Source organism: Stenella coeruleoalba, assembly GCF_951394435.1.
Source record: "Stenella coeruleoalba genome assembly, chromosome: 18".
NCBI classification, from domain to species: Eukaryota; Metazoa; Chordata; class Mammalia; order Artiodactyla; family Delphinidae; genus Stenella; species Stenella coeruleoalba.
This window is the reverse complement of record NC_137164.1, coordinates 13,761,199-13,779,793: the sequence shown is the minus strand read 5'-3', so window position 1 is coordinate 13,779,793 and position 18,595 is coordinate 13,761,199. Positions and strand designations below refer to the sequence as shown.

Sequence of the window (18,595 nt, the reverse complement as noted above, 5' to 3'; positions counted from 1 at the left end):
GTTATTGAGATGGTAGATCAAAGATCAGGTTCTGAACATTGTCTTATCTACGTCTAACAAGTTATTTACCTTTAGTTATTTTAGCTTTCTTATAGTTTTTTCCATCTATTTTGGAATTCTCAAATAGAACTAGTAAAAATCAGGTCTAAAAATAACCAGCATATCAATCATTTGATTATCATAAATTATATATGAAATATAAATATTGAAATTTTGTTATCATTAGTTAAATATCCAAATCTATTTTCAGAAGCTACTACAGAACTTTAGGTGTGTGACTGCCTGCTGGTTAAAACAACACATTTCAGATACAAGCTTTCGTCTGACATGCTTCACCCACACCTGCCCCAGAGACATATTTGGTTTTTGGCTTATTATTTTTCAGACTGTGGGGCGCATACTAGTGTTGACATCTCCATTTATGTTCTAAAGTAGTTAAAAAAACAAAACTTTCTCTTAATCTTTAGGTACTACATCCATAAAGACTGAGAAGAGGGGAGAGTGTTCAGTATTATTTCTTCCTTGTTTTCATACCTTCTGCTCTTCTAACTCTCCTTTTGTATCTGTTTACCTCTGAATATGCAACTATATTTGAGTATATGTCTTTAATTCATTTTTAAAAGTCTCTGTATCTGAATCTCACTGTGGTTCTTTCCGTGTTTTTCTTTTCCTCTTCTTCTTTACCTTTATTCTCATCTCTTTCTTTGATTTGAATTTTCTCTAAAGAAATGACTGATTTGGCTAAACAAATGTTTATTGGACACCGGCTACATGCAAAACACTATGCTGGTTCTACAACATTTAAAAAGTGAAAACTTAAGGGTGACATAAAATGGGATGAATGGTATGCATGATGAATGTGTGATGTGTGCACGATGTACGTGTGTGGGCATGTGTAAGAGATCGTTTGTACTGCTGGTCATTTAGATGGGACAAAAAAGGAAATTTCTTATCTTATGCTTGTCCTAGCTTTAAGATAAACTTTTAGCAGATGTAGATTGCAGAATAAAAGGCAAGCATGTGTCAGCTAGGACAGATTGTACAATGAAGTGTAGGAAAAGTCTTTGGGTCCCAAGTATTTATGGGGACGTTTGTTTAAAATGAGGAAGGAGCCAAGCTAGAGATACATACCTGCATGATACTTAAATGCCACTAGATTTCTCTGAGGGTGGCCTTCACGATTATTCTAGTTGTGCATATGATGTCATAATATTCAACGATGGTAGATTTCCCAAGTATAGAGAAGCAATTCATGCAAATAAAGGCATTCAAATGTAGAGTCTTTGACTTATATGTTTATAACACAGCTTTTGATTTGTGGCCCTCTAGATGTATTTTCTCACAATAGTAAATAGAGCCTAGATTTGCCAACTATACAGTAATAATTTCAGAAAAAATTACATTCAACCAGACTGCTTAAACAGAAGTGAAGTATTTGGGCTTTAAGGTACTTCATCATGGCAAGTGGAAAATTGTAGAATACTCAAAAGAGTTGCTGTAGGAAACTGCTCACCATCAGCAGAGGGAGGGTCTGTCTTCTGAGACCTCACGGTGACGCTAGAAGCCTGGGACAGGTCAGTGCCGGCTCTCCACACCCGCACGTCCACAGAGCCTATGCTCTCGTCCACAGGGTACTCGACGTCACCAAAGTAGAGGATGGGTTCTGTTAAGAAGGAAACAGAAACCATTTCTGTTACGTTTACTTTTCCACATCAAACTGTACGATGAAATTCCAAAGAACAGTTCGCTTCATCTTATCGACTTCCTTATACCATCATTTTTTTTTCCTTTTAGCAAGATAACATCTCTTTAATCTCTAGACTTACACAGTTTTCAGATCAAAATGCCTCTGTTGAAAAACAAAAATATATATGGTAAAGTGTCTAATGGAACTTTTTTTATTGCTTATTTTTGTTGTTGTTGTTTTGCTGCGTTTTGTTTTGGCGGCGCTGCACGGCTTGTGGTATCTTAGTTCCCTGAACAGGGACTGAACCCCCGCCACGGCAGTGGAAGCACCGAGGGGACCACCAGGGAATTCCCTCTGATGGAGCATCCTTATCTTGAGGCACATGAGTTACTTTGTCCCCTGTATGTGGGGTTATAAATGGCTTCTAAATGTACTTCCTAAAAGTTTAGCTGGTAAAGTAGCTGCAAAACGAAACAAAACACATAAAGCTGAAATTTTATGTATTTTGCCGGACGGCTCATTTTCCTGTCTCCTACCGCGTCATCACTCTGGAGACTATTTGCATAACGACATCTTCTAGTCCATCAGTCCACTGTCTTTGGGCCTCTTATAACCCCTAGAGAGTTAGCCCCTATTGGCATAACTAGACTACATACGATTGGCATAACTAGAATATATATGATTATGAGTCCTGAAGACTTTAGGACATGATAGTAGGTTACCTATAGGGTTTTGGGGGTACTCTATACTGAGGTTCCACTAGAGAAATAATCTCATACCAAGGGGCTTACATTTTTTTTTTTTTTTGCGGTACGCAGGCCTCTCACTGTTGTGGCCTCTCCCGCCGCGGAGCACAGGCTCCGGACGCGCAGGCTCAGCGGTCATGGCTCACGGGCCCAGACGCTCCGCAGCATGTGGGATCTTCCCGGACCGGGGCACGAACCCGTGTCCCCTGCATCGGCAGGCGGACTCTCAACCGCTGCGCCACCAGGGAAGCCCTTACATTTGTTTTAAACGTGTATGAAAATCATGTGACTTAGGCCATTAAAACAGGACACACACTTTGGAGACTTTGTATTTTTCTCCAGTATTGGCGATGAATTGATCTAACCATCATTCCCTGATTCTACCCGTGACCAGCAGTTTACCTCGCGAGACAGCTGCCAGAGTCTGAGAGATAGCAGTCAGCTGACTAATAATGAAGAAACCTGGGAGACAATCTGTGAGCTTTTAAAAAAAATTCCCAAAACTTATTTTGAAATATTTATAGGCTTGTGGGAAATTGCAGAAATAGTAAATGGAGTGTATACTTTCCCTATTGTGAGCTTATCAACAAAGATAAATTAATTGAGTATATTCATGTGATAAGGCAAATAGTCCTTGACTTGAGACAGTTTAGTCATCTGTGTGTGGTTTTAAGGACTCCAGAGATCCAAGTCTAGAAGGTCATGCAACTCACATCAATGTTCCCTAAAACACAAGGTCATTCAAGAGACAACTCTCACGTGTCAGAGCATTTAACTGAATTACCAAACACAAAAATGAAACAAAACCCTACAATTATGGCTCACAACCACAGGAAACCCATTCTGTGCACTGCTCGAGTAAGGATTCTTTATTTTCCTTCCCCCCAATAAATGATCTTTATTGAAACTGGAAAGTTGTGTTTTCTTTGTCCCTTCATATGCGAGCATGATAGAAAGCACAGAGCTCCCTGAACTCTTGAATAAAACAAAAGCAACCTTGGAGAGTTTGCTGCATATTTTGGGTCACGGGGTGATAAATCTGCCTACAGCATACTTTCACCTCCTCATCCCTTCAGCCTGGACAGTGCTAGGGCCTGTGAGTGGATGTACACAGATGAAGGGATTATCTTATTCACCCCAGCCAAGGTGGACCTCAAATACAAGCCAATAAATTCCTTACATTTCTCACGCTGAGCAGGGGGCAACGGTGAAGACGAACCCTGAAAATGCTTATTGTGACCAGACGACCACACCAAGCACATCTGTGTGTCTTTTAAAAGGCTTTTGCGATTATTGCAGAGGCCTGATCATCTGCATCTAGTGAGTGATCTAAGCCTCTTCACATTCCTGGCAAACCGCATCATTGTACAGATTAGATTTGAGTTATGGAAGATATCTGTGAAATGCAGTGAGGGAGCCCCCTCCCGTATTCCCGTCTCTCTGCTCCTCCCAGATACATACTAGAGGTGGAACAGACTAAAATCACGTGAGTGAATACGACCATGGATCACCAAATGGGCTACGCAGAGACCAAATTTTGTTCTGCAAGTGTGTGTTCAGACTCACTCCGTCAACTGCAGATCAAGTGTTTTGATGTTATAGCATAATGTGCAGTTCATATAAGGAAAAAAAGAGTTCTATGTATTCAATAGTACTCTGAAATTTTTTTATCCAAGTTGTCATTAAGAGTGAAGAGTAATGATAATAGTTAGCACGTGTAGAACATTTATTATGTGTCTGACATATGTGCTTTATGCGTGTGTGTGAGAGAGAGAGAGAGAGGAAGGGAGAGAGACAGAGGTGGGAGGTCACAGCACATGTGACAATGCAATAAATAATAAGATTTATGTGAATGATGCAAACAATGTATCGTATCGCCATTGTATAGTGTGTGGTTACCTCCAGCAGAAAGAAAGAGGAGGAGTGGAAAAAGGCTTTTAATCCTAAACCTCTCAATTTCACCACTGCAGCTAAGAGAACGCATTAGGAAAGATATTTTTCTCCTTAAGATTGATTTTTTTTGCCTATCTGTAGATTTAAGTTAGTTATGTACTTTCTCTCCCTCTCTGTGCTCTATTCACGATCACTGGAAAATTAGTCTACTAATCAATTGCAGTCACTGCAATTAAAGTATAAAGTGACTCTGATGAAATTAAAACACGTTTTAATAGTTTTTATTCATTCTCGTTAACTGCCTGGTTTCTTACATCATGAATAAAAAGAAATGGTGGCATTAGCGCCTCTGTATCTTTTCAGTGCGGTTGAATGAGAACTGCAAAGAATCATCATTATTGTTATTTCAACTTCTCAATACCTTGTCATAAGTCTCTAAAACTTAGATATTATTTATAATTATTACCATTTGTACAGAATCTTATGGAATGTGAACGACTTAAAAATCCTTCAAGCAGTGAGTTGAGTTATAGATAATTGCTCAAGATAACTGGCAAGAATTTCCTTGACCATTTTAATGTGGAAGTAATAAACTAGTGAAAGGAAGAGAGAGAGAAATGGATGAAACTGTCAACAGTTAAAGGATACCTATGCGAAATTCAGAAGAATTGCTTGTTCTTGCAAATTATCATTATTTATGAATAAGATTTTAACTCACCTCGCTTTGGTTTTTATCTAGAAGCTTGGTTTCTCTTAAAAGTTAAGTAAACTGTAGACCTTTGTCTATTAGTTTTGTAAATATCCATATTACAACTTCAAGTAGATCAGAAAGAAAAAAAACTATTTAATTGTGTAATCAGATCTTAAATACACACCGTGCCTTGTAAGTTCACAATCTTAATAGAGAAAACAGTCAGTGGCTGGTATTACTACCTGGAATGAGAAAATATCAAATAAAGTCATGTAGCCCACACCCACAAAACACCATAAAACAGTCATTCGTCACCACTCCACCAACCACAGGTGACACGGCAGAATGCACGTTTATTCCCCCAGCGGAGAAAAGATAAGTTATATACAAACAGTGTGAGGGAAGCACAAGGGAGGTTTTTAAATTGGCCACGTGATATAGTGTGAAATTCTCAAGGGAAGCCAAACTCTACTCTCTGTATCCTTTGTGGTGTTAACACTTTTAAAGAAAGGGCACAGATCAAGGCATTGCCTACAGAAGAGTCTGTTTTAGTTCATTAAACATTAATATGCTTTTCAAGGTTGGGAATACTTTCAATACAAACAACACAGATAGGATCATGTCTATTTCTTGCAAACATAGTTGACGAGGAGGCTTGGCGTACAACACACACACCTGCAATGAAGACAAAGGGAAAATCATTTAAGTTTTTCCCCACAGGGAAAAAGTGAACTTTTTTCCTTTGCTCAGTCTGTGGTGTCTAGATTGATGTTTACAATTACTTTGTGTCTCATGAGATGAAAGGAAGAGGTGTCAGTAGTAATTGCTATCTGGAGCCAAATCTTATTTACTCACGTGTACCTGGAACATTGGTCAAGTAGGCTTTGCAGCTCTAAGATGTTTGCTTAGAATTGAAAAAAAAAAAAAAAAAAAAAAAAACTTCTACGCCATCTTTTGGTTCAGGGCTGAAAATAATACAAAGAACCTCCCTAAATGATTTCCAATTCAGATCTCTCTTCTGAGTTTTGGACCTTGATAACTGGCTGCCTACACAACGCCATGCCGTCGGCACCTCAAGGTAAACTCTCAGAGGCAGCAGAGTCACCCCCACTGCCCACCCCCTGGTTTCTCTCTCTGTCACTGCCACTACCTTAGATGCAGCCAGCGTCACCTGACATTGAACTCTCCCAACAGCAACTTAGCTAGGCTCTTAACCAGAGGCCATCCCCCAAAGCAAATCTCATCATGGCAATCCCTTTGCTGAAAGCCTTTCAAAGTTTCAACGCTCTTAGGGCTGCTAACAGACGTTTTAACGTTGGTTAAAAACACTGGTTTGTAAAACACTAAACATTTGGTCTCAGTTTGCCTTTTAAATCTCATTTTGGCCTCTCTTCTACCCCAAATCCAGTGTCTTGAATGTCTTAGGTGTGGCACTCCCAGTCTTTGCTATGCCACGGCCATTGCTTTGAACACTCTTCCCTCCTCACAGGATAACTCCGGTTTCAGATTTTTTTTATTTTTATTTTTTAGACGCACCACGCGGCTTGCGGGATCTTAGTTCCCTGACCAGGGATGGAACCCAGACTCCCTGCAATGGAAGCACGGAGTCCTAAACCACTGGACACCAGGGAATTCGGGTTTCAGGAGAAGTCACTTGTGCTGGGGAGCACCCTGTCTTCCCTTGTCAACCCCGCCCCCTCCCCAGTCACCTCAGGCTTGTATCCCTCACTATCTCTGAGCTCTCTAAGGGGAGGAATTAAGCCTCCTTTACTCACTGATGTTTTCCTAACACTTAGTGTAATCAATGTCTGGCCGTAGGTGCTCAATTAACATTTGCGGAGGTAATGAACACCCTGTAAAATAGGATCACTGATTTGCCAGAGCAAATGAATAAATACGTCTTTGTGGTGGCTGAGTTAGAAGACAACCGTCCTTAGCATCAGGCAGTGGGAGTTACAAAGCCTCAGGAGGATGAAGTGCTTGTCTTTCCGGTAAAATGACTGTGGAGGGCTGACCTTTGAATCTGGAGCAGGTCCACAGGGGCAAGGGAAGCCCACCACAATGAACTCCAAGAGAAGGGTTTTTTTTTACTTTCACTTTTTAAATACTTTGCCTCCAGGCATTTCCAAGTTGGATGTGCATTAGAATCCGCCAAGGAGATTTAAAGATACAGATGCTCGTTCTCACTTCCAATTTATCGAATCATAATTTCCAATGGGTTCCCCCAGGAACCAGTGTTTTCTCTTTTTCTTTCTTTCTTTCTTTTCTTTCTTTTCTTTCTTTCTTTCTTTCTTTCTTCTTTCTTTCTTTTCTTTCTTTCTTTCCTTCCTTCCTTTCTTTCTCTCTCTTTCTTTCTTCCTTTCTTTTTCTTTCTTTCTTCATTTCTTTCTTCCTTTCTCTCTTCCTTTCTTTCTTCTTTCTTTCTTTCTTTTCTTTCTTTCTTTCTTTCCTTCCTTCCTTTCTTTCTTCCTTTCTTTTTCTTTCTTCATTTCTTCCTTCCTTCCTTTCTTTCTTTCTTTCTTCCTTCCTTCCTTCCCTCCTTTCTTCCTTCCCTTCTTTTTCTAAGCTGACTATATTTTTTAGAGTAGTTTTCAGTTCAGAATTGTTTTCAGAGCAAAACTGAGCAGAAGGTACAGAGATCTACCATATACTCCCAGCCCCACCCATGTATCTCACCAGTGCTTTTGAAAACCTCTACAGGTCTCAGCAGCCTTCAGGCTGTTTTAGCTCATGTCAGTGTCCTTAGCAAATAATAAGTAATGGTTAGATACCACACTAATTGTTTTGATTTCAGTATCTTACTTCATCCTTACAGCCACCCTATGAGGTACGTACTATATTAGTCTTCTTTTCACAGATAAGGAAACTAAGGATTAGGGAGATTGAGAGATTTGCCCAAAGTCACACATCAGGGAAATGGTGGGTTAGGATCCATGCCTAGATAGTGTGTACCCTTAACGAAGCTAACTAACCTTAACTAAGGCAACCATAATACAAAAGGTTGTCACAAGATTTTAATGAACATAATTTCTACCCTGAATTCAATGTATGCAGGTTTATCATATAGAAACGCTAACGTAAGTGTACAAAGATACATACACAAGTATGTTGTACTTCATTTGTACTCAGGCACAACTGAAAACAAGCCCAAAATCCCTCAGAAGGGGACTGGCTGAATTACAGTTCATTCAGAAAATGAAAGACCAGGCTACGAAGTTGATTTTTTTTCTTTCCTTTTCTTAAGGTAGAAAATCTAGTGAAGACATTGACATCTGGTTAAAGACAGTTTTGTGATTTCACACCCTCTACTTGGCTTCCTCAGCAGCAATGATAGATTAAAAATTAAAGACAGCATGCCATTTCTTCTTGGTAGCTTTGAAGACTTTCCCTTTATCATTATTATGCTTGATAAGGAAAGGGAGAGCTATGCTCAAAACAAGATAAGCATCCCTGTGAACTAAGAACGTAACAGAACAACAGGACATCATAGTGGTGAGTGGAGCGCAAAGCGAATGGTTCTGCTGGCCTCTTAAGTCTGCACAGAGGCTGTGAATGAACACTGGAGCCATAGAAACCAAAGGGAAACGGAACTCAAGAGTGAGGGCAAAATAAACATATTTTCGGCCATTAGAGACGAAGAGGTTTTCTCACCTACAGATGCACACTGAGAAAGTGCTAAAGCACAGAAGAAAAGTAAAATCAAATGGAGGAACTGGATGCAAGACACTTTGCTGAGCAATCAATAAAATATGCTGGTAAATCCGACTATTGATGGCAAGCGTAAACAATCTCGTAACTGATATTCTCAACTTAACGCTGAAACTTGAGACAACAGAGAGGAAGTTATAAACAGATGCATTCAGTGGGTGTCTAGACTATTCCATGTCCTTGTCTTTTTCAAGAGAGTAAACTTTGTTAGGCAGATAGTAAAGTACCTTCATGAAAATTATATGAGTTGCCACCAAAAGGACAGAAACCAGTAGAAAATAAAGATCACAAAGGATACGGAAAACTTCCTTGGCATAACAAGAAGCTGTGAAGGAGGGGAAAAAATAAAGGAAAAATCCATATGCAGAAACCCCAAATTAAAAGCCCAAGTATATTGCCATAACTAGAATAAGGCAAACGGCTTAACTTTCCTTATTTAAAACAGATGGGCTGGATTAAAAAACAAACAGACGTAAAAAAGTAGCTGTAAACAAAATTTGAGGAAAATATGAAAACTATAAGGATGTAAGAAGGCTATGTTAAGACAACAGGAAAAAAGCAAGGCAGCGTAGTAACATTAACAGAAGTCCAAATACAATTTAAAGCAAATTCATTAATACAGAGGAATTCCACATAATACAAAACAACGGCCAACCAAGATTATCTGACATGCTTGAATTTGTATTGAAATATATAGAGCAAAAATTGACGATTATAGGAAAATACTGATTAATCTACGATTATAGTGGGTTTTTTAAAATCTTACAATGCTCAGAAAATGATAGATGAGGCAAAATAATTTAGTAGGAATATTAGAAGATATCGCAACATAACCTTTGTCTACAGCATGTATGTATCCCTGACCCCCAAAACAAAAGATTGGTATCCAAAATAAATGAAAACTTTTATAAATCTACAAGAAAAATTTTAACAGCAAATGGAAAAATTGAAAAATTATATAAACACTCAAATCTCAGGAGAGAAAACTTTCACTGTTGTATGGAAATAATCTTAAAATGAGATATTATTTAATATTCATAAGATTAGCAAAACCCAAACAGTTCAACAATGTGTGGAAACAGACATCCTCAGATGCTGCTGGTAGAAAGGCAATTGATTCAATCACTTTGGAGAGATTTGGCAATATCTGGTAGAATTGCACTTGCACGTCCAGCATGACCCATCAATTCTATCTTTAGGTATACACCCTAGAAAAGTTCCCTACATGTATATTCAGGAATATTTACAAATATGTTTAGTGCAACTCTATGTATACATACAAAACCCAATGTCAGTAGGGCAGTAGGGGAATGGATAATAACACTCATCTAAATTCATCAAAACAACCAGATCTTGAAAACACGATGCTGATTTAAAAAAAAAAAAAAAGCAAGTTGAAATAGATACTTATCCAGTTTGCGATCATTGCTACTTTGGAGGACCATGGTAGTTGAATGGTACTAGAAGGAAATTTATGTTTTATGTCTAGTGTTTGATTCCTTTAAAGGACCTGAGGCAACTAAGAAAAATGGAACACTGGTTAATTTTAGATAGAGCACACATTACGCTGTATAATTTTTGTACATTTCTGTAAAGAAAAAACATTTTTACATGATAGTTATAGAATGGTATGTATAAAATAATCCGTGTTGTTCATACACATATTATTGATGCACAGAAAAATAAGAAAGAATATATATCAAGTTGCTAACTGGTTATTTCTTAGAGATGGGATCATGAGGAAAGTTTACCTCCCTTGCTGCACATTTCTTCCACACACTAATTTGCTATATACTTTACATTTTTTCCCCAAGTAGCATCTATTACGTTTGTAAATAGGAAGAAAAAAATTAGATTAACTTCCTTCTATAAATAACATCTTGTAAAAAATTAGTTTTAAATAATTTTGACTGGGCCTTTCCCTACTTTTCTTTCAAAAAATATGTAAACACACATTCTTAAGAAAGACCTAATATTTAGTCTCTAAAAAGCACTTTCAAAATTCTTGTTGGAAAAAAAAAGGTCAAATATATGTTTGAGTATATATCAGTTTAAAGGCATGTTTTGACATTGCTTTTCCTTGCCAACTATAATTTTCTCAGAAAGAATAAAGAAAAGTCAGGACATGTCTAAAATGCTTATAACTTAAGGACTGAATCTTCCCAAGATTTCAGCTGAGAATACGTGGTGAGCCTTTCTCCAAAAAAGATACTGTAATTAGAGATTCTACTGTCGATCTAGTTTCACTCCAAAACTCTGATTTTGTCTTTTTCAGGGTCGATACAAGTTTAAAATAAAATTTAAATGTGAAGGTCATCAGAGTTTTCCACCATCCAGTAGCATTTGAAGAAGGCTTCCTGAATATTCTTTATTCAACAAATATTTCTGAGAACCCATCTCTAGGAGAGTGTTTTTAAAACTCTTTTTTATTTCTATCCTATATGATATCACATCATATAAACAAGGGAGAGGAAGGAAAACTGGTTATAACTCTCTAACTGATTTCTCAACTCAATGGATTCAATTTACAATTTCCTAAACAGTATTCTTTGTAGCATCTAAAACTGAATGTAATGATAAGTACTAAGCAAATAAGAGATATCTTGCATATGTGAAAAAGATATTTACTATCTCATGAGTGGGATAGAAAAAGATCTGAAAACAACTTAAAAGCTCATCAATATGGACTTTTTAAAATACGTTACAGCCACCCTGTGGAATACTATGTAGCCATTAAAAAGAATCAGTAGGTTTATGACACAAAAAGCTTTTTGTGTCATACACTGTTATGTGAAATAACTATAACATAAAATACTATGCAGAAAAAGATCAAGTAGAATAACAAACATTAATTGAGTATTTTCAGTATGCCTGGATTGTTCTAAGTGCTCATAACCTTTTGAGGTAGGTATTATTATCATCTCCACTATACAGATAAGGAAACTGAAGTCCAGGAGTTCCGGATCAATAGCCAGTAAGTGGAAAGGAAGTCAGACTGCCTCCCTCTAGAATATGTGCTCGTTGCCTCTTCACGATAACAATAATTACTTCTAATCAAAGTAAAAGAAAATGTGTGCATGTAATTGTGTGTACAGAAAAGCCACACGTTGTACTTAAGTGACCTCAAGGGAGAGGTGTGGGTCTGAAGAGGGAGATAAGACAAGACTACTGCCATTTAGTTTATGTACTTCTCTATGGTTCTCATGTAATACTTTTGTAATGAAAGTATTAATACTAAGCAAGAATTAATCTGCATAACACACCTCCATTAAACATAACCTCAAAACAGTAGATTTAAGAAAAACATTTATTACAGAGTGGAAAGTCTCTTCTCTCTTGTTAAAATCTTTAAAACTTTTTTTTTTACCCTTAACAGATTCTGGCATCTTTACCAGCTTGCTGCAGTATTTCTCAGTGGTGTGGATGAGTATCCTCTCTAGGGAACCGAGAAGTTATTGCACTTTCCAAAAAATCATTATCTAAGACTCTGCAAGGTCCTGCAAGGTTTGTGCCTTTCGATTTTCACATCTAACCTCCTCCCAGTTGACAGCCGTCAAGCAAGTCCTGCAGCTCATACTTCACGTGGCGCTTTTCACGCTGTATTCACATGACTCATCCACTCACTCATCTCCCTCATTAGACAGAGACCTCCCCAAAGGCGGAAATCAAGTACTCCTGTTCATCCATAAACTCCAGTGAGAAGTGTGGAGCCTGACATACGAGGTCATAAAATAGTGTGTGGAGACATAAGCTAAGACTGATACCGCTTCCAGTCTCTAATCCAAAGTAATCATCACTATGGCTCTAAAGCTCATCTTGTGAAAACACACCAGTTACTATTAAAGCTAGTGCAAGAGTAATATTATGACGTAATAGCTACTTTTACTGAGTGTCTGCCTCTGCAGGTCACATCAGAATCCCTAGAATCTTTGTTATATTACCTATCGTGCTCCCAACACAGACTTATAACATCATCATTTTTATCTGCTGTTTACAAAAATGAAATTGAAACTTAGAGAGATTAAATAATTATCTCAAGGTCACACAGCTCATATATAGTGGAAGCAGGATTCAAATGTAAGTTTCTAAGACTGCAAAATCTGTGCTTTTTTTATTATGTAGTACTTTCTCTGAAAATGATTAAAAAATGGAAAAGTGAGCATTTTTAGAATATTTTTCTTTAAAGAAGTGTAATGAGAGTCTGTAAAGACAGAGACACAATATTCCATGTAAGAGAAAAATTAGAATATGTTACAGACCAGTATTCCTCAGTTGTGAAGGTAAATTTCTTCATTAAAAAAACAAGAGCAGGGCTTCCCTGGTGGCGCAGTGGTTGAGAGTCCGCCTGCCAATGCAGGGGACACGGGTTCGTGCCCCGGTCCGGGAGGATCCCACGTGCCGCGGAGCGGCTGGGCCCGTGAGCCATGGCTGCTGAGCCTGCGCGAGAGGCCGCAGGGGTGAGAGGCCCGCGTACCATAAAAAACAAAAACAAAAAAAAACAAAAAACAAGAGCACACCATCATTACAGGAACAGGGAAAGAAAATTAAGATACCACCTTATTCTTAAATTCTCCATTCATTTAAAATTGTTACTGCTCCCCAAATCACCCATCAGAAGGCATGCATGTATATTTTCATTCCTGCAGACTAAAGTGAATTTCATAAAATTTCAGAGTCTGCAGAGACTTTGACATCAGGGTGATTTATGTGGGAATCCCAGCAGCTGAACGAAGAAAGATTACGGCCAACATGGTGTCAAACACAACCTGTGTGAGGTCTCAGGGATAAAAGCATGTGGTTGACACTCAAAAAATAAATAACCCTGACCACAGACTGTTCAATAAGCGACACTTGAAACATGCCTGCAGGCGGCAAAGGAAGGGACTCCAGAATGAATAGCCAAAGCTGCGCCACTTCAAGCTGAGGGGATGTGCTCCTTTTTTGTAAGAATCCTCCTTCCCTGTTCTTCCTTGTGAGTATTACTCAGTAGCAGTGGCCGACTCTGCTCCATTGCTTCTTAGCTAGAACCTGAAAAGTGGTCCCAGGAGTCTTCCATCCTCTTGCAGTGTGATGGGGAAAAAACACAGGAAACTGTCCTACAAGCCATGAGTGCAAGTCCCCTTTCAGTCACTTCTGAAATGCCTGACATTGGGGAAGTCAACCTCTTTGGTTCTTGGATTTCTTTTTTTTTAAATTTTTATTGGAGTATGGTTGCTTTACCATGTTGTGTCAGCCTCCGCTGCACCACAAAATGAATATCCCCACCCTTTGGGACTTCCCTCCTATTCAGGCACCCCGATGTTCATAGCAGCACTATTTACAATAGTCAGGACACGGAAGCAACCTAAATGTCCATCGACAGAGGAATGGTTCTTGGATTCCTGGTCTGCAAATGGACGAAACCCAGTTCAGCTGTGCGAAGTCAGATCACGAAGCTTTCGGGTCTGTGCACCTTCTTCCTGGTCTTCTCGGATTCGTTTTCTCGTGGATAATGATACTAGCTTGCAGCTATTTCTCTCATTCAACATTTTATCTATGCTGTCTTTATTTTTTATGGAAAAGAAAACAGTTGCTTCCTCTCAAGGAAAAATAAGAGTTAAAAAACCATTCTTTCTCATAAATGGTTTGCGCACTAAAGAGAAACCATAAACCCAGATGATAGAAGTGTAGGCATTATGATTTTCATGTGACTTCTCATATTCAGATAAAATGTACTCAGTAATATACATGGGTCCTAAGAAAACATCGTGTTTAATCCTTTAGATTTGTGTTTTGTTTTCATTTATAGAGGATGAAATCTGTCTAATATTTTTAAAAAGTGAAATTAAAAACAATAGAGCCATATAACCTCCTGGGATAAAAGGAGCAGCCCTGAGTTAGGGCTGAGTTGTGTGAACTAAGTGGTTAAAAGGTAGCTCAGGGACTTCCCCCGTGGCCCAGTGGTTAAGAATCTGCCTGCCAATGCAGGGGACACGGGTTCAAGCCCTGTCTGGGAAGATCCCACATGCCGCGGAGCAACTAAGCCCATGCACCACAGCTACTGAGTCTGTGCTCTAGAGTCCGCGAGTCAAAACTGCTGAGCCCACGTGCCACAACTACTGAAGCCCGCGTACCTAGAGCCTGTGCTCTGCAACAAGAGAAGCCACCACGATGAGAATCCCGCGCACCACAACAAAGAGTAGCCCCCGCTCATCGCAACTGGAGAAAGCCCGCGCACAGCAACCAAGACCCAACACAGCCAAAAATAAGAAGAAGAAGAAGAAAAAAAAGAATGCAGGAGGAAAACCAGGTTAGAGCAAGGACTACTGCTGCTCTTTATTTTTTCTTTGATTTGCTTTGATTTCTTTCAGAAGCTAAGGCACTAGGGCCATGGTTACTTGTATGCCTATATTACTTTCACTGTTTCAAAAGAAAAAGAAGAAATGAATTCCATACATAACTTAATTATTGGGTCTCCCATAATTACAACACGAGGGTTTAATGGAGTTTCCCTATTCACAGAAATGTCACGGGATATCATGTTTTGAACGAGGTAATGAAGTTGTCCTCAGAGAATTAATCAAACATCTCCTGCTAACAGTTTATTTGTCCTCTCAGTATCCTGAAGTAGGTTAGGACATAGTGCTATTAAGATGTACTGACCAGTGGTTGAGAGTCCACCTGCCGATGCAGGGGACGCGGGTCCGTGCCCCAGTCCGGGAAGATCCCACATGCCGCAGAGCGGCTGGGCCCGTGAGCCATGGCCGCTGAGCCTGCGCATCCGGAGCCTGTGCTCCGCAACGGGAGAGGCCACAACAGTGAGAGGCCCGCGTACCGCAAAAAAAAAAAAAAAAAAAGATGTACTGACATTTTAAAAAACTTCAAAATATGTATTCTGGACCAATGTCAGTTAAGACATGCAAGCTTGATCCACTGGGAGGATAACAATCCCCTGGCAAGTGGGTATAAATCTCTGTACTTCTTTCAACCCTGTTGTGCAGTGTAGACAGTACTTTACCAGTTTACTGAGCTGGAGACCACGCACCGCAGAGTCACAAATGTAAAGGCAGCATCTGTACTATCTATAATTTTATTTTGTACTTGGAGGATCACCTTGCAGCGCTGCGATCGTGAAGGACTCCACGGGTTTGGCGTTTTAAAGCTGTCCCTGGCAGTGAGTGTGGTCCTGAAAATTATCCCTTTGAAGAAGTGCGATTCTTGAACAACAACAGAAAGAAGAATGAGCTTCTTGCTGGCATTTGGACCAGAATTTCAGCTTTGTGGCATCCTTCCGGAGACAGTGAAACAGATTGTTTGTGAAACACCCTCAGGGAAATTGAAGCTGAGATACATTTCAGCCCCATGAAGTGTAAAGAGAAAGCTATTTCTCTCTTACAATGTCAATATTCTGACTCTCCTGACTCTTTTATTATTAAGTACTGGCTAATAAAGTTCTACCAACCATTTAATTTCTTTTCCCAGGACTGTGTTTAACTCGGTGACTGCTGTCACAGCCCGAGGGGACATGTGACAATGCACATCAATTTCTGGGCTGCCAAATGCCATGACTCAGTCTTTCTGATTCTGTGTGTGGCTTTCCCAGAACCTCTGGTCCCACTGGATGCCCCTTTGAAAGCACCCGTTGCACATGGAGCCTGGTTTGATCAGCTGCCACTTTTGTATCTGTTTGCCTGTTTCCTTGTTGGAACCCTCTATGGATTGGGCCTGTCTTGTTCATCACAGTGTCCTTGGTGCCTTGGGGGATGCCCACTACTCAGAAGGGGGGCTACTAGGTGCTATACGGTGCTGACGTATATACATAAGGAGTGAGGGCAGGACAAATCCTTCATCTCTTTTCCCCTGGCACAGCATCTGGTGCATTAGAGATGCTCAGCAGACATTTTAAATAAATAAATGTCTGAATATACATTATTTCAGTTGTGTGTTTCACTACAGCAGAATGAAGACCTGTGTTTTTTTTTTTTTTTTTGCGGTACGCGGGCCTCTCACTGTTGTGGCCTCTCCCGTCGCGGAGCACAGGCTCCGGACGCGCAGGCTCAGCGGCCATGGCTCACGGGCCCAGCCGCTCCGCGGCATGTGGGATCTTCCCGGACCGGGGCACGAACCCGTGTCCCCTGCATCGGCAGGTGGACTCTCAACCACTGTGCCACCAGAGCAGCCCAACCTGTGTCTTAGAGAAAGGATGCAGCGATGCTTTATGTCTCTAGAAGTGTGAAGGGAAAGTTTTATCCCTAATTTTAAGTGTTTCAAATTGTTACAAATGGCCTAAAGAAAAGAGGTGGTTTCAGTTTTAGCTACATCTTATAATCCTAACATAGATTATTATTGTGATTATCCGTAGCATGATGTAGTCCACTGGTTTTATCAAATGACATTCCCCGTATACTTTACAGGGTAATCTTGTATCTTTTGAGGTCTGTAGCAAGTTTCTTGACGTCTATTAAAAGAAGATTTAAGGCCAATGACAAAAAAAAAAAGGTATGTATATGACTTCTAAACTAGGAATAAAGGGAGAGAAAAAGGGATTCAAATGTCCGTTTCAGTAAGGCAGAACGAAGACCTGCTTCTTAGGGAGCTCATAAAGGCTATCAGCCTCCCGTGAAAGGTAACATCTACCCGTGCAGAGCACGTAAGATATACAGAGAACAGGGACGCCCATTCAAGATCTCTAATTCGAGCAGAACTATTTCCGGTTGGTGAAAGTTTCTCAGGGAAGCAAACTAACACGTTCCACATTTCTACAGTGACCAACGGACATACCAACAGTGTCAGAAAATAGTACCTACATTCCAAAATGTTTTTCTTAATTTTTCATTCTAATACAATCAAAGGAGATGCTGTTGTCTATTTAGTAATGGATTTTTATGAAGTGTATGTTCTCAACAACAGACCATAAGTACATAGTGCATTGCCTGGACTTACTAAATAAATACACAGACCTCTGTGACTTCACTGTAGTATTTCACAGACTTTGGCCTCTCTTTACATCATGGAGCACGCAGGTCAAGCCTGTAAGTGTTCTGCTTTCAGCCAAGTTGTAGTGTTGGTTTATCGGCCTTTACTCTGTGCTTTATACTTTCAACAAAAGAATACACTAGACCTCTGCTGCTGGTGAATAATTTGGAATTTCCGATGCTACTGCTAACATGTACTAAGAGATCTTTTCTAATTATTCAGTCTCATGAATTTTACTGTTTTTGATTATAATATCTCTTTTAATAATTTTAAGCTTACAAACTCTGAAGTCTAGTATCTGAGAAGTTGCTTCCCAGATTTATGTGAATTTTAGCACTAACATGGAATTCAGCTGTGACTGAGACCTTGCGGTTCCTATAACATGTGTAGTGATCTGCTTCCAGGGTTTGAGTGATAATACATCAGCAATATGTATCCTTTGATGTCTACAAGATGGTATTATACGGCCAGCGTTCACTCTCCTGTGTGGAAAAGCTGGGAATCAGGCAGATAGTGTTACCATGAAAAAGACAAAACAAACACAAGACAGCATTTATCCATGAGGACTTGACAAGACAGCCCAAACCCAGTCCTTCAGAAGGGAAACCCTTCCACTGGACAACTTGCTAAATGATGTGGAAAAGCAATGCTTTTCCTTGTGCAAGTGAACTACCAGACTCCATCACATGTTCTCTTAATGATCCTGGAGGAGTTATACTTGGTAAAAGGTGAACCAAAATAATTCATGTATCAGTTAGCCTTACGTCTGTAACTGCTAACATGTAAAGTATTCTAGGGTCCGCAAGTCTGCATGCACAGAAAAGGACACAGTTTGTTTCATTTCTATTAGCATGCCTCATGCTATTTTTGAGTATTACAGGGTAGAATATACAGTGTAGAATATCTATTAAATAT

At 39.5% G+C, this 18,595-nt stretch overlaps 1 protein-coding gene across 1 annotated transcript in view; it reads right to left on the bottom strand.

Moving 5' to 3' along the window:
* FREM2 (FRAS1 related extracellular matrix 2) overlaps nt 1-18,595 on the bottom strand; it is a 153,629-nt gene that overhangs the window by 38,555 nt on the left and 96,479 nt on the right. Inside the window, exon 7 of the mRNA XM_079902635.1 lies at nt 1,514-1,663. Coding sequence (XP_079758761.1) covers nt 1,514-1,663 — 150 coding nt within the window. The remainder of the gene's footprint in view (nt 1-1,513; nt 1,664-18,595) is intronic.